This window comes from Poecilia reticulata, linkage group LG1 (genome assembly GCF_000633615.1).
Source record: "Poecilia reticulata strain Guanapo linkage group LG1, Guppy_female_1.0+MT, whole genome shotgun sequence".
NCBI lineage: Eukaryota > Metazoa > Chordata > Actinopteri > Cyprinodontiformes > Poeciliidae > Poecilia > Poecilia reticulata.
Window position 1 is genome coordinate 9,346,085 of NC_024331.1, and position 14,130 is coordinate 9,360,214.

General features: G+C 42.0%; 1 protein-coding gene across 5 annotated transcripts in view; it reads left to right on the top strand.

Annotated features, from left to right (window-relative positions):
• Positions 1 to 13,578, top strand: part of LOC103462943 (adhesion G protein-coupled receptor L1) — a 53,881-nt gene extending 40,303 nt beyond the window's left edge. For 3 of the 5 annotated variants that reach the window (XM_008406052.2, XM_017304544.1, XM_017304539.1), the window contains 10 exons: positions 1,005 to 1,217; positions 1,308 to 1,528; positions 2,200 to 2,266; positions 3,045 to 3,133; positions 4,662 to 4,830; positions 4,922 to 5,071; positions 5,163 to 5,259; positions 5,356 to 5,466; positions 6,498 to 6,521; positions 7,466 to 13,578. In XM_008406052.2, the coding sequence (XP_008404274.1) occupies positions 1,005 to 1,217; positions 1,308 to 1,528; positions 2,200 to 2,266; positions 3,045 to 3,133; positions 4,662 to 4,830; positions 4,922 to 5,071; positions 5,163 to 5,259; positions 5,356 to 5,466; positions 6,498 to 6,521; positions 7,466 to 9,465 (3,141 nt within the window). In that variant the 3' untranslated portion in view covers positions 9,466 to 13,578. The remainder of the gene's footprint in view (positions 1 to 1,004; positions 1,218 to 1,307; positions 1,529 to 2,199; positions 2,267 to 3,044; positions 3,134 to 4,661; positions 4,831 to 4,921; positions 5,072 to 5,162; positions 5,260 to 5,355; positions 5,467 to 6,497; positions 6,522 to 7,465) is intronic. The other 2 variants (XM_008406129.2, XM_008406203.2) reach the window with 2 other exon arrangements.
• The last annotated feature ends 552 nt before the right edge of the window (positions 13,579 to 14,130 follow it).

The following is a 14,130-nucleotide window of genomic DNA, read 5'->3' on the forward strand; positions in this document are numbered from 1 at the left end:
ATGAAGAAATGATCCAATCAAAATTGACAGAGAATAAGTAAATGAATTAAAGAGGAAATGACAATCTAAAGAAGTGGGAAAATACAAGTGAATATTAATAGATAACTAGTGAACAAAATTGGAAGTAAACAATGTGGAATCATAATTACTTAATTCCACATTAATTTCCAAATCTATTAATTTATTCATTTATTTCATTGTCCATCCATCCGTCCATCTTCTACTTATCTGGAGTTGGGTCTCAGGGGCAACAGCTTAAACAGGGAAGCCCAAACTTACTTCTCCCTAGCAAAAAAATGGTAAGCTAGCTTCCAATTCATTTGGATTTAATCATCACAAAATGTAAATGTTAGTTTTACACTGCTGAAATGTTGTGAAGGATCCAACTTTTTTCATTAACAATACAAAATTTGTGTTTTCTACAACTAAATACAATATTATTTACAATTTCACATTTTAAAATTTACAATATTTTTCTGTTCTACGTTATACAACATTATACTGGTAAATGAACAAAATATAATTGTGTTTTTCTTTACAACATTTTTCTGTCATGATTTCACAGATTTTTACTGTTGATTTTACGGACTTTTTTTACAGTGCATGGCACAACAGCATGGCTACTTGCTGTTATTTCAAGTAGCCATGTGCCAAATTTTGCCTTATTTCTTCCTCTTACTCAGAGAGCTCAGACTGACACTGTGGTGGTCTCTAAATAGAGGAAATCAGACGCAGTTGGATTCCTGCTGCAGACATGCAGCAGGATATTTTGTCCTGCCATGAAATCAAATTAAGTGTTCCCTGCAAGATGTTCTCTTCATTAGCTGTGATTTATTCACATAAATAGATGTTATGTAACAAACACACACACACACACACACACTACACAATACATCCACATCCGCTTTAGGATCTGCACCAACGCTCTGCCTCTGCATTCGTTCGTTCTTGTTGTTGTTTTTCCACACGTCAATCGACGCCCCGCTGTGACATTTGCTTCACAGTTCGGCGCCGGTGTGGAGGAGCTTCTGGTCTACGTGGTTTCCTGGGTCGGCATCGCCGTTGCTCTCGTGTGTTTGGCTACCTGCCTTATCACCCTCTGCTGCCAGGGGGCGCCGTGGCACACTGACCACAGCACCATTCACTGCAACCTGTGGGCCAACCTGCTCATCACAGAGCTCATCTTCCTTATCGGCGCCAACAAGACTAAGTACACGGTCGGTACTTTGATATCAGACAAATCAGCATGAATTGTTTTATTTATTTATTTTTTTTTGTGGTTGCTCATTTTGCACTCCCGTTTTCAGGTCCTCTGCTCCATCACCGCCGGCCTGCTGCACTTTTCGCTGCTGTCTGTGTTCTGCTGGTTGTGCCTGGAGGCAGTGGAGCTGTACCTTCTGCAGAGGGAGGTGTTTGAGGGACGCAACTCCAGGAGGAAGTACTTTTACCTCTGCGGCTACTCCGTGCCCGGGCTGGTGGTGGCCGTGTCGGCGGCCATCGACTTCAGAGGATACGGTTCAAAAACGGCGTAAGTTGATGAATGTGGGGAATTGCTCTGTTTTCCCTAATGTCTTTTTTTTTTTTTTTTTAAGTCACCAACTAGTGCACACAAAACAACCATTATAGGATAGCAGATGGAAGTATTGATCTGCAAAATAATCAATTAGATAAGCAGAGAGAAAAAGCAACTATACAAATGAACAAAGAAAAGTGTGAGGGGAAAAAAGTTAAAATGCGCACATTTTACAAAACAACATAACCAAGCGATGTCATGACACAAAATGCAAGTGGGTTATGCTTCTTTTTTTTTTTCTTCTTGGTGTTTATTTTCCAATTATTATTTCCTCTCCACATGCCTTTTTTTCTAATATTCCTTGTTTTAATTAATCTAGCGACACACATGTTTTGAGTAAAAGTGGGAAAGAAAAAAAGAAAAACAAGCCAGAAAAACAAGAATAAATAAAGGGTAACTAAAGAACATGCTTTGTGATCTTATTGGGTTGCTTCTCCCAATTCCCATCTTCTCCCCTCAGAATTGTGGAAAATATTTTACTGAAATAGTCAAATAGATTTGTTTTTAATCTATTGCAATTGCGTGAGAAGATCTATCCATTTTTTATGTACTGATCTTTCTCCTGCTTTTCCTGCTGTCTAACATCAACATGCTTATTATTTCTCCGGGTGTTGGTGCCGTTACAGGTGCTGGCTGCGCACCGATAACTACTTCATCTGGAGTTTCCTCGGACCTGTAGCCGTCGTCATTATGGTGGGTTCTGCTGCATTGTGTCGTGCAAATATTTTTCAGTTGTCTCGCGCTTCTTTATTTCTTGTTTCCAAAGCGTCAGACGTTATCTCTACCATCAGGGTTTTGTTTTAAACTGGACTGGTGGCACTTAGCAAAATGTTCATACTCAAATGGTTTTCAGCTTATAACTGAAGTGAAAGTGACTTAAATCAGACGTCGTGGTAACAGATGATCTCGGTTCCGGAGGCCAATAAGTTATAAAATAGCCATTTGTGGCTGCAGAATGAGAAACTGATGAGCGTTGCATTGTTTCATGATTTGTGGGATATACAAAAAGGAAGATCGTGAGATAATAAAATGTTTTGCTGCTCAAATGTCAAATGCATGTTGCAAAAACGTTGAAGTCTGAGTCAGGGCATGTGTGGAGTTTTAAGAACAGACAGTTAGCAGGAACTCTGTCAGCAGAAGTTTTAAAAAAAATGTTTTTAAATGTGTGACACTTCTTTTCTCCAGTTTATTTTTTGAAGATTGTTATGTGCAATATGCTGCCACTGTCAAGTACAAAGACTAGATTAAAAAGTGATTGAGACAGCCAAGGTCCAAACAAAAACTTTGAAAGGTTTCAGAAAACCTGAAAAATGGATGAGCACCACTTTGAAATATTACAATGAAATGTTGTTGTTGTAGAGGGAGAAAAAAAAAGTTTTACTTTATTTTTTTCAAATGTTCAGCTTCTCTTTCAGCGTCTCTCTGACTAATGTCATTATATAACACGTCTGTCTTTGATCGTTTGCCTCAGTTGAACCTGGTCGTCTTGGTGATGACCTTACACAAGATGCACAGCACCGCTGCACTCAAACCTGACTCCAGTCGCCACGACAACCTCCGGTCAGTCAGACCGCCTCGTGCTGTTTTTTGTGTTTGAATAAAGGTCACGGTGTCTGAATGAGTTTAAATCGTTTACAATGTTTGAAGAGTTCACGGCGTGTCGAGCTTCTACAGCGCCACCTTTTTTCTTTTTTTTTGATGTGTGAAGTCAGAACATTTCAAGGTTTTCAAGTTAAAATTGACAAAAAGTTTCTCTGAAGTTTTGAAATCAGCATCACCTGGATGTTGGATAGAGACGAAATATGAAAGAATGAACTTTCTGCACATAACCGGGAACACGTGTGTGTGCGTGCATGCGTGCGTGCGTGCGTGCGTGTGTGTGTGTGTGTGAGCTTCGCCCATCACCTTTGGTTGAGCTTGCTGTGTGTCTCGCTGTGGGGTTCCTGCTTTGCTTTTATAGAACTGTTCGGAGAAAAACTCAGGAACATTTTTGTTTAAGGTTTAGATTCGTTGGGAATTACACGCAGAACCGAACATCCACAGAGGAAATAAATAAAAAAATAAAAAATCAAAGAAAGTGTGGAAAAGTTTTCGGAACGGCAACAGATCTTATTACTGTGAATATTTCAGAGGTAGATTTATTCCAGAAGGTATTGAGTCAGACGTAAGATAGTCTTTGTAACGTTTTTTTTTGTTCAAGCTAAAGTTCTGCGGGAAAACAGAATTCAAGAGACGTTAAAAAGTTTCAAAACCCCGCTGTGAAGTTTAATGTCGACTTGTGCTGATAGACTAAAATGTATCTCTGTCTCTGTCACAAAATAAAATTATAAAAAAAAAACTGTTAATGTGGACAGGAACGCAGCTGAAACCTCAAACAAGAGGTATAATCAGTTTCAGGTTGCCATCTCCTCCATGTGTTTTGTGATTAAAACGTAACACAAAACAGGAAGGTGAAACGTTTCTGTGGGGCGTCTGAGATGGCGTCCACTGGTGATGTGGAAAAAGCAGAATAGACATGAAATTCAGAGATTTTCTTGTGCTGTTCTCTTTTAAAAATGAATTGCTTTAAAGGGCTAAATGAAAAATTTGTTTAAAAAAGCCTGCTGTCGTTTATTGAAGTTTTTGCGTTTTATCGCCTCACAGCCACAAAACGTAACGTATTTTCTGGAGACTCTGCGTGGCCGACCAACAGAAGCATCGTTTTTTGCACACAAAGCGTCATATATTTGCATTCATCCGCCCTGAATTGACACTTTGTAAAACCACTGTAGGTTTTTTTAGCAAAGGCTTTTACCAGATTTGAGATGTTTTTGCTATTTCATATTTGCAAATATTGGCTGAGTTTGGGCTCAAGCTCAGCCACATACCACCGGTAGGGTCCGTGTACATTTACAACTCTTCCAACAGATCAGATTTAGACGTGAATAATAATCTTTACTCCTGTTGTTGTTCTGCTCCACATTTAAGTTTTTTGCAGGCTCTCTCTATCTCCATCACCACTGTCTTTAATTTGTCAAAAAGCAAATGTTAAACAGTAAAATAAAAGAGCCTCCCTGTCTCTTGTGTGACCTTGCTGCCTGGCCTGCAGGGCCTGGGCGGTGGGCTCCCTGACTCTCCTCTTCCTGCTGAGCGTCACCTGGTCCTCAGGCTTGATGTTCCTGTCGGGTCCGTCTCTCCTGCTGGCTTACCTCTTCACCTCCCTCAACACGGCTCAGGCCCTCCTCATCACCATCCTCCACTGCACGCTCGCCAGAAAGGTCAGCATCCAGGAGTCGTTATGCAATTACACACGTCCGTTACTCTGCGACTAAACGCTCTGTTTTGCGTAAACGGCGGGGGGGGCGTTAGGGTCAGAAGGACTACGGCCGATGCCTGCGTCTCTCCCAGTGCTGCGCCACGTCCTCCTCCAGCTCTCCGGACTCGGTGAAAGGCGCTGCGCTTCGCTCCAACAGCCGCTACACCAGCAGCCAGAGCCGGAGAGCTACGGCGAACAGACAGGTGAAACGCGGCGATGCGTTTGTTTTTACCTGCCGCCGGCTCTGGTTGACCCCCAGCCACTGTTTAACCGCGAGCTAATTTTCCACTCTAGAGCCGCATCAGGAGGATGTGGAACGACACGGTTCGCAGGCAGACCGAGTCCTCCTTCATCGCCGCAGATGTTAACAATACTCCGACTCTTAACAGAGGTGAGGTTTGGGGGGAATTAGCTCTGCTTTCACCCTGCTGTGAAAAGAAAAAAAAAAGAAAAAAACAAACATTTTGTTTTCCTCTCTGTCCTTCAGCTGCTCTGGGAAACCATTTCCTGACAAACCAAATGCTGCAGACTCATGCTGGAGCTTCTCCTTACGACACGATGCTGGCGCAGGGATACAATCAGCCCTTCACTTCCACTGGTACGTCCCATTGAATCACATGTGATCTTCCTGTTTCTACTGGTATGTCTAAGAAAACAATATTCTTATAGAATATTTAGATTGTTGAGCATATGTTCAGAGTCACATTAAATTATTACTCAACTTCAGACTCGAAAGTTTCCTGAAAAAAAATAACACCTTTCAGTATTTTCAAAATATTAAAATAAACTAATATTATGTAGAAGTGTAAGGATTCGACAATGTAAGTTAAAGAAAATTTTTTTGACATTAAAATGTATCATTTTGTGAAATTAGGGATATATCAAACTTAAGGACATGCAAAGCTGCTAAATCTAAATAATAATGCTATGAAAAACTATTTGCACTTCTTTTTTTTTATTTTTCACATTCTTTTAGATTATATGTGTAAAAATCAGGCTGTAATTATAAATGGCCTGGCAGATAATTGCAAATTTCCGTTAGAGCTGACTGGATGTTGGACACGCAGCTGATATTACAAATCCTAAAACGCAAAGCCGGTTCACTGGCGTGTCAAGCACAGCCGCGCTCCAACGTCGACATTCATTAGCGAGCTCATGCTACCACCGGTCCCATCAGGCCACCGGTTCTAAAAACATGGCCAAAAAAAGAGGAAAAAAGGCAACAGACAGATCTGTTTGTCACCTGTGCTGATATAATGCAGCTGTAATCAAAGGACATAAAATATAACTTCAACAAATACCAAGGTTAGACAATAATATTCAATATAAAAGTTAGAGGTTAAAAGCTCAAAAACTCCAAGTAAACCTGAAAGAGTGGCTACAGATCATTTTATGTGTAATGTAACATAATTTGTAATAATGTACATTGATAAGTACAATTATTTGTGTGCTTGTTTTTGTTCATCGTGTTTACTGTCTTATTTATAAAGCTTTTAGTTTATTTCAGTGTGAGAAAGATGACTTTTATTTGGTCAATTTCTTTTTTTTTTTTTCCTTTAATTATTTTTTGTCGTTTATAAATGTTTTTCACGCTTTCCTTCTCTGTCTCCGTGTCGTTACGTGGACCAGTAGGAACCTTCAGAAACAAACAGAGTATGACCTCTTTCTTTTTGTGCTCCTTTAAGTCATTGAGCACCATTTTTTATTTTTTTTTTCAATTCATGGAATCTCAGTGCAACAGCCTCAGAAAGTAAATATGCACAAACCATGCAGTCTTCTTGCAAAATTATTCATGCTTCTTTTTCGTCTCAACATTTTGTCACGCTCAGTCTGTCCTGCAAAAATAGAAGATATGGCCGCCCAACTAAACAGCAAACGTGTAGAAGAAGTTTGTCCAAAATGGACCTTTTTGCTCTTTAAAGAAACATTGGGTCAGGAGAGCTGGTCAGGGTTCGTAGGAAGTTAGAGCGAAATACGGGGTAATACTGGAAGTAAAGTTTTGGGAAGCTGAAAAAGACACTCAACGTACAGCGATGGCCTTTAGTGGAATAGCTTAAAACAAAACATGTTCATGTGTGTGATTGTCCCGATCAAAGTCCAGACCTGAATCTGACTGAAAATCTATGACAAGATTTAAAAATCCAAATCATCTTGAGCTATTTAGCAAAATAAAGGAGCATAGATGGTAGAGTCACAGCCCAAAACATCAGCAACATGGGGCTCTGCAAAGTATTAATTCAGGACAGATGAGAACGTTTAAAAAAATTGTGACGGTTATTCACTTAGAATCTCAATAAAATCCATTGGAGGTTGTAATGTCACAATGTGGGAAAATGTTGAAGTGGTGGAAATACTTTTGCAAGGTGCTGTGAAGGCATAACTTACACCTCTCCATGTGGCAACATGAGCAGACATTTCATTAAGGAACAGCTTGTTTATCTCCTAAGTCCTCCTGGTAACCCTCCACCTTCAGCGATATATGAACTTCAATCTGTATCCATTCATTCATTCGTTCATTCATTATGTGTCTTTCCGTCTTTGTTTCAGTCTTCTCTGTCCTTTTTTTTTTTACTTTAATATCTTTATTCTCCTCACAGAGGGCGGCGTGTCGCAGAGCCAGGAATCCTGTGCGTTGGACAGTGTTTGTCTCAATGGAGGCTACACCCCTAACACCTTTACCCTTCACGGTCTGGGTACAACGCCCGGGTCCCGAGCGGGAGTAGTGGGCAGCGCTGACCTCCTGAGGGAGGGGGGCGTTGGGCTTGGAGGTGATGACATCTCGCCGGGGCTCCTCACGCCGCACAGCTCGACAGACCTCAACAGCGGAGCCGGATTGCGTCGTAACCTGTCCGACGCGGCGGCTCTGGAGAAGATGATCATCTCAGAGCTGGTGCAGAGCAACCTGCGGCCTTCCGTAGCCATGCCCGTTCCGCCCGAGCGCTACGGGAGCCTGGCGAGGCCGCATCACCACGAGAGGCCAGCTCTTACTCACACCGCTACATTGACCCGCCACCCGCAGCCCTCGCAAGAGGGCTGGTCTGCCACGGTGCAGCCGAGCTCCCGGCAGAGCGCCCAAGAGGGCTGGGCGCATGCAAGGCCGCCCACACAGGACACCGAGGCAAACACCGCCATACGGGGCCAAGAGCACGGCACCACGCCTCGCTTGCAAGACGGCTGGTCACACGGACGCATTTCTGGAGATTCCGACACCCAGGAGTTACTCAAAGACGGAGACCGCTCACAGCTGCAAGGTACTCTGGGCAGGCGTGGACACCAGGAAAGGCAGCCGGCTCGACCACCGGATGTCCAAGCTCGGCCTTACTCCACCCTAAGCCGCACCCCAGGTACCTTGTCCCGCCACCGCAGCACGGTGGAGTCTACTGGAGGGACAGAACGAGACAGGGAGAGGGACAGAGAGCGAGACAGGGATCGCTACCGAGACAGACCTCTTCCTCCTCCTCCTCCCCCACCGCCACAGGAGCCAGAGTCGCTGTACAAGGCTCTGGAAGAGCCACTGCTTATGAAGCAAAGAGAAGCGGTTGTAGAGGCATGGAGAGGTAGCCAGGACAGGGAAAAGGAGGAGACATTTCTGCTGAAAAGAGACGGAATATCTGACGACTGGAGAGGAGGGACCGAGAGGGGACGGGACGAGTCTTTCACCTCTCATAAGCGAGACGGCGCGATGGATGAGTGGAGGGCCGGCATCGAGAGAGGCAGGGAGGAATCTCAAATGCTTGAGAAGAGAGACGGACGACTCGAGCTGTGGCGAGCAGGGGAGACGGAGCAGGGAGAGACTTTTATCACTCAGAAGAAAGACTTTGGGATGGACGGTTGGAGAAGTGAAGTAGAAAGAGAGTCGGACGAATCCTTTTTCCTGAAGGACAGAGATGGGTGGAGGGCAGGGATCGAACGAGAGAGCGAGAAACAGAAGGACAGAGCACTGGATGTTTGGAGAGGCGGGATAGATTTGGACAGGGAGGAGTCTTTCTCATTTGAAAACAAAGATGAAGGCCTAGACGGGAGGATCAGAGGGAAAGACAGAGGTTCTCTGCGGTATCATGGTGAGCGTCAGGATTCAGACAGCTTCACCCTACCTTTAACGCCCGATCTCGACTTGGACCCAGACTCCTCGCCCATCTACACACGGGATTCAAACCCTTCCCCTCTGTACCCCGGAGACCGCCGCTCGCCGCCGCTGAACATCTTCTCCCGAAACTCTCCGCCGACAAACATCTTCGTGCCACGAGAAGGCAACTCGCCGCCGAGTAAACTCTACTCCCGCCATTCTCCGCAGGTGTACAGCCGCAGCGGTTCCCCTCCCCGCTTTTACACCCGCACCTCTCCGCCGACTCACATGTACCCAGATAGCAGCCCTGAGGGCCCAGAAGAAGTCAGCCCTACCAGCGGGCATCAGCCCCAGCGGCCCACTCTGGAGCTGCCCTACAGCCTGGGGCGCCCGCCGTTAGGCCCGCGGCCCAATCACTTGCAGACCTTCTACCAGCCCCCGCCGCTAGCTTCAAACGGAGAGACAGGGTACGCGGCAGAGCCCACTTCTGAGGGAGACGACGGACAGATGCAGCGAGTGACGAGCCTGTGACTAGGGCGGTGGTGATTGGGGCATAGATACCAGGGAGGAGGAGGAAGAGGAGAAGGAAGGTGGCAATTTCAGCAAAGTGAAGAACAAAGAGATGGAAACCAAGATTATGCTTTAGAAAATTAACAATGTTGGACTTCTTTAACAATTCTGGCATTTTACATGATGGCTCCTCCCTGCTTCTACGCCCCGATCACCACGAGACTCTCCCCCTTTTCCTGTGTTTTGTTACTTTTGTACGACTGTGATCCATTTATAGCTGCTTCTCCTCCTGCTGCTCCCCTCTTCTGTCTTACCCGAAACTCCCTTGTGTCTTCCCATATCATTGGTGCTTTCCTTAATCCGTCCTCGTCGCCTAGGTTTTGCTTCATCGGCTGGGTGTTGCCCCTCCCCGTAGCAAACAGTGTGTCAAAGAAGCACTTGTGTGTTGCCAAAAAAAAAAAAAAAAGAAATCCTTTCAAAGAACTCGTGCATGACTTTATAGTGGCTTTGCAAGGCTACATACTGTAGGAGGACGCGCTGACATGTACATGCGAGTGAGTGCGCATAGCTTGATGAGCATGTGTGTCTGTAAGGATGGGTATATGTGCGTATGACAGAGAAAGTATGTGTATATAATACATTATTGTATATTTAATGTATCACATTGAAGCATTTTATCAATACCGTCTGGAGGAGCTGTCCGTCTCTCTCCTCCTGATTTCGACTCGACCCGTTTCACATCAAGACCAAAAAACTTTTGTTCCCTCCCCCCCGCCCCCAAGCTGCCACGAACTGCCCCGTGGAGGAACTCGCTGACCGCAGAGCCGGAGATTGTGTAAAACCTCAGAGATTTTCTGCAAACCCCTCCTGAGATCCTTGTACATATCGACCTCAAGTGTTCTGATTGTCTTGTATTGCTATTGAAGTTCAAGTAAACATGTGAAATAAATGTTCCTGTTTTTCTGTTTGTGTGCACAAAGAGAGATGGAGGCATTCAGAGAAATGATCGACATTTTTGTTATTAATTAATCGGGGATAATAAAAAAAATGATGATGCCGATGTTCTGTTCAGAAACCCTGGATAGCACATGACGAATTAGAAAATATAGTTATGTACATTCTAGAGTGGATAAATAAATGCTACTTTATACAGCTACTGTGGAATCTGGGTCGATTTGCCCCCTTTGCCAATTCATATCTTGATTTCATCTGTGCATGTTGCCAGTTTCTACCTGTAAACCGAACAAGTATTATCCATCCGTTTACCCGTTTCATATCACTTTTTCTTGGTAGTTAAAGGGAGTGAGGTTCTGTTATGAGGCTGATATCTTACCTGCAGTCTGTAATTTAGCTTAAATCCAGTTGGACCATGAGGCTAATGCCATCACCATGTCCAAAAATGATCCAAGGCCAAAATGGACTCCAGCTCCTGTTTCAGAAACGGTACAGAAGTTTACGTATAAGCTGTTGTTGTATTTGCATTGAGGGTTTATTTACAAACAAGTCAAAAGAGTATATACCTGGGAAATGGAGGTAGGGAATGACAATTTGGGATTTCTACGTGAAACAGATTTTAGGAGTGCATTCACACCAGTCCTGTTTAGTCTGTTTTCATCAAACTCTAGTTTGTTTGTTTGGAGAGGTGTGAATGTTCGATCTGATCCGCCTACAAACTTAGGTTTCGTTTTGATAAACGTGAACTCTGGGGCAGTTTGAATGCACATGCGGAGACCGCTCCAAAGGCGGGAGGCAGACTGTGCATTCTGGGTAAACACAACATAAACAAATGCCTAACTCTAGCGCTAGCGTAAGGAAAGGTTCGTGGTCTCCTACCAAAGACAGAAGAGAAATACTACAGCTGCTAAAACTTCATTTTTGTTTACATTTTGAGACGAAGGAAGTTGTGCTTGTCGTCTTGTTCAGAGACTTTCATGTTGTTTCCTTCAGTAGTTCTTGGCGCAGCGCAGCCACAGGCGAGGTGAACAACATTTTCAAAGTTTTTGGTTTGTTTGACACTAGTGTTGAAGCCACCTGCACCAGCTGAAAATGTAACAAATGTTGCAATTTTAGTCCCCAGTCCAACCCAGTCTACCAGGTTATCAGGTGTGAAAACACCTCTGGTCAGAGTTACTATCTGATAGAACAACATCTCTGTATTTTTGTTTATCACTCCTCTTTATCAGTCAAGAAACAACTTATTTCACTCAGAAATATTTCAGACAGGCGGATTATCAGTAGTGTACCACTTCTTCTGTGCTGATTGTTACACATTTTCCTGTGTAACAATCAGCCATTTCTCTGAATATATCTACTGAATGCCTACATGATTTATAAAGCGATGTTTGCATAAATCGCTCTCATGTTCTTAATGTGTTCTGAGATGATAGACGTCTTTGGTCTTGGCCTTTGTCTGACAAGCTGTTAACTTAATCTTATCTGATAATCTGGATTTATACTAAACGATAGCAATCTGACACAGGTAAGACATTAACCCTTTAGAGCATTTTTTTTAAACAAAACCTCACTTTAAAATTTCACTTTGAAGAAGTATTTTGATCAATAAGAGATGAATAATGATTAAACTGGACAAATTTGACCTATTTAATTTATTGTATATAATTTTATTTTAAAGAAAAAAGATTTTATATTATCCTTTATATGACACCCTAATTTCATTCATTGTGTGTCTGGTTCTCATTCGGACCAGTCGACCCATGAGATAAGACATTATGACTCCTTATCAAATCAAAAATAACTATGACTGTAAGATATTAATGACCAAACTGAGGGCAAAGGTCACCAAGGCAGATATGAAGTGATGGTCGGTACGAAGCATTCAATGGCACGCTGCTCTTTTACGAACCCAAAATATCAGATTAACTGAAGCGTAAAATCAGAATAGTATGAAATGGTGAAGGGGTCTCATGGCTGACAYGCTCTCTACTGTGTGGCACTTCAGACAACGACCCTGACATATTGCAACATCTCTGTACAAAACAGGTGAAACGGCTGCAAAACAGTGCAAAAGTCTTAGGTCATCCTGTATTTCCACACTTTGGCTCTAATGAAAAGTCCCTTCTTCAGGCTTTCTGCAAGTCTTTTAAACATTTTCTTTGGAGTTCACTTATTTCCTGTGCGGTGCTAGAAGCTGACCACAGCAGCTTGTTGTAAAATGTTTGCTTTGGAAAAATTAGGAAAATGCAGATAAATAGTTTCTATGTTTAGAAAAAAGAAGATGCATTGATTGATTACTTGATGCCAAGATCTCAGTTTGTCTGTGTTAAACTGTTTAACTTATTTTTTTATTTTATTTTAGAAAATAAAGGAATGGGAACATCTGAGTTCCTGCAACTCTAGTAGCAAAGTGAAAAGGCTTCTTTACTGTTCTTTACTACATACTGAGTAGATACAACACCAGTTTTGCCCTTGAGTTATGAAAGCTTTTTGGGACCAAAGAGGTCAAACAAAAATCCATTTAAATGTTGACAGGTATTGGGGCTGTTACTCTGTGAAAAAGAAAATCTTTAAAAGACCTGAAGAAATAGAAAGAAATATTGACTAAAGCCACTTTTAAAAAAAAGGAAAACTTAAGAATTGAGGGATAACTTAATGACTTTTGCACCAAACTGTCGAGAAACCAAGAGATAAAAAAGAAAATTGTTGCTGAAAACATCCAACGAATGACTGATGGGAATCTTTTTAATGAAGATAAAATGATCAATTTGAAATGATTATAGAGCAACAGTGCAGAATGTATTCAGTCACAAATCACTGAAACTGGAACTTTTATCAAAAGGATAACTTGACAAATTCGATCATTGTACATGATCATTATATTTCTGAGAAAATATGGAAAACCGACATTTTCACAGGCATTATAAGTATAATGGACTGGTACATATGACAATGTAGCCATATTTTGAAGTAAAAGGCGGTGAAATCAGAGATGGAGGTGATGAGGTTCATTTTAGGCAGAAGAGAAGAACTAGATGAATTGATGAGTTCGGATAGTTCAGCTGACAAGAAAGATTAAATACAAAACTTAATTTAAAAATGACTGTGTATGATTTTAATGACAGGAATAAAGATTGTATTACTTCTCTTGATCAAATAAAGATTTTTTTTTACAATTAATTTACTTTTATGGTGTGGTTTCACTTGAATCTTTTGCAAAGTGTTGTATTATTGAGGAGGGTATGGTCAATAGACTCATTTTAAGTTTATATGCATACATATATTTAGAATATTTAGGCCTAAGTATAAACATTAATGTTTATTATCAGCCTGTAGAAAATTGTACAAAATCATTTGCTTCACATTAACTGAAAATGCAAACACTTTTTTTGTGAATGTTCTAGTAGAATGAGCTTCAGATATTTGGAGTGCTATTCATTTTGGTAAAGTTTAATTTCACACAAAAAAATTATTATTTCCAGTGGCAGATTGTTTCACTTATCCATCCATTTTCTTTACACCCTTGTCCCTTAGTGGGTCAGGAGGGTTGCTGGTGAGAGGCGAGGGTCACCCTGGACAGGTTTTCACCATGTCAGTAGTGACATTATCTGCCAATGGAAGTACTTTTTCATCAATATTGAGGAATTATTTATTTAAAATAATCTCCTATATCTTGTAGAAAAATTACTTGTAAGTTAGTTTTGTCCTATTTAAAGGTTATTTAGATATTTA